The sequence below is a fragment of the Tuber melanosporum genome, assembly GCF_000151645.1.
Source record: "Tuber melanosporum whole genome shotgun sequence assembly, scaffold_9, strain Mel28".
NCBI lineage: Eukaryota > Fungi > Ascomycota > Pezizomycetes > Pezizales > Tuberaceae > Tuber > Tuber melanosporum.
The window spans coordinates 1140623-1142721 of record NW_003299139.1 but is presented as its reverse complement, the minus strand read 5'-3'; the positions used below and the strand labels follow the sequence as shown (position 1 = coordinate 1142721).

Here is a 2099-nt window from a genome sequence, read left to right as displayed (position 1 = left end):
GCATTTGGAGACGGCTCCTTATTTCTCTTCCGTTGCTCAAGCTACTACAAACTCTTCTTCTGGAAATTCTTCAACCATTGGTCCTGGGACCCACAAGATGTCTGCCCAAGCTACTCACCCCACACTTTTGATTCCGGGACCGATTGAATTTGATGATGCAGTCCTGGTATCTATGGCCCACCCGAGGTACTTTTTCACTATCTTCAACTCCTAAGTATCTTGTCGGGTTACCGTACCAAATGAACTAATGGCTGGTGAATTTAGTGAGAGCCATGTCGGACCTGCCTTTGTCAATGCTTTTGGAGAAACTTTGTCAATGTTGAGGAAGCTTTTCATTACTACAAATCCGAAGTCGCAGCCATTTATCATTTCTGGCTCGGGGACCTTGGGTTGGGACTTCGTAGCTGCGAACTTGGTAGAAAAGTGTGATGAGGTTTTGGTTTTGCATTCTGGTATATTACACCCTGGCTGTGGTGATATAAGATGTTCTTTTGTTTTTTTTAACAAACATTGCTAGGCTACTTCGCCGACTCGTTCGCTACGTGCCTCAGTGTATACGGAGCTGTTCCCACACAATTGAATGCTCCTATCGGTTCCCGCCCATCTCTCGACGAGATTGAAGCAGAATTGAGGCGGAGATCTTACAAGGCTATCACAATCACCCACACCGATACTTCTACCGGTGTTCTCTCAGATATCAAGGCTGTCTCCGAATTGGTGCACAAAGTATCTCCGGACACTCTGGTTGTGGTTGATGGTGTTTGCTCTGTTGGCTGCGAGGAGATCCGCTTTGACGATTGGGGAATCGATGTCGTTCTCACGGCATCTCAGAAGGCCATTGGGGTGCCTGCAGGATTATGTATACTGATGGTGAGCGGAAGGGGGATCGATAGGTTCAAGGCCCGCAAGACTCCACCGTCGGCATACTTTGCATCATTTGCGAATTGGCTCCCAAGTATGTTACCTTGTCTTGATTGCCATTAAGAGTATTGAAACTAACAAATTGTGGAGTTATGCAAAATTATGAAGCAAGGAAACCCTCGTACTTTGCCACCCCCTCACCGCAATTGGTTCGCGCTCTACACACTTCGCTCAACCAAATTCTCTCTGCACCCCTAGACTGTCGATTCCAGAAGCATAGGGAGGTTAGTCAGAAGGTCAAGAAAGCTGTTGCGGAGCTAGGTTTAAGGCAGTTGGCAGACAAGCCTGAATGCCAGGCAAATGGAATGACTGCTATCTACCTTCCAGAAGGTGTTGCTGCTTCAGATCTTCTCCCAAAGCTCATGGCCAAAGGTGTCGTGTTCGCTGGTGGATTGCATAAAGAAATTGGTAAGATCTAGACCTCAACTGAATGGAAATAAGGCTAACAACAAATGGCCTACAGCTACCAAATACTTTAGACTTGGGCATATGGGCGTTAGTGTTACGAACGATGACTTAGGGCACATTGATAAGGCAATTGAGGCCCTCAAGAGCAGTTTGGCGGAGGTCGGTTATAAACTATAGGGTGGGGGCTTCCTCTTGGGTACATAGTAATGTATTATTTTATGACAAGTACTTGCCCGTGTGTTACCACACTGGTTTATAGACCCTGAATGCTGTAGAATTAATGTTCTAGTTATATAGTATTACCAACCCTTTAACTGGGATAAATCATAATTATAATACAGACTATAGGAAACTAATACATTAATTATGATTGAATTAGAGGACCTCAGAAAAGGCAATGTTCTTTGAGGTACCAACATTCTCATCATCTCCTGTCAGTACTTTTACATTATGGGGATCTGATGCCCTTAACAATGCTACATATAGCTGGCTGTGAGTAAAGACATTTTCTTTCAAATAAATTCCAATAACTTTTAAAGACTGCCTCTTACTTTTGTTGATTGTTATAGCAAATGTCAATTGAATTGGAAACTACCTCCTCTTAAGCTGAAATCTAAGATCACTGTCTGAATTACTCGTAATTTCAATATGTGTGTTAGGCGGAGACAATTTGATAGACTTCAAGGTTGTCTAGGCCAATCGAGATTTGTTTCTGTAGACGGAGATTGACTAGGAAGGCTCGGACTTTACTCGTTTCGTTTATGACTACT

At 43.7% G+C, this 2099-nt stretch overlaps 1 protein-coding gene; it reads left to right on the top strand.

Annotated features, from left to right (window-relative positions):
* On the top strand, window positions 1-1589 carry GSTUM_00011761001 (uncharacterized protein). XM_002842121.2 has 5 exons: window positions 1-186; window positions 265-452; window positions 518-955; window positions 1012-1329; window positions 1385-1589. The coding sequence occupies exons 1-5, from the start codon at window positions 98-100 to the stop codon at window positions 1504-1506; spliced, it is 1155 nt and encodes a 384-aa protein (XP_002842167.1). The 5' UTR covers window positions 1-97; the 3' UTR covers window positions 1507-1589.
* Window positions 1590-2099: the final 510 nt, after the last annotated feature.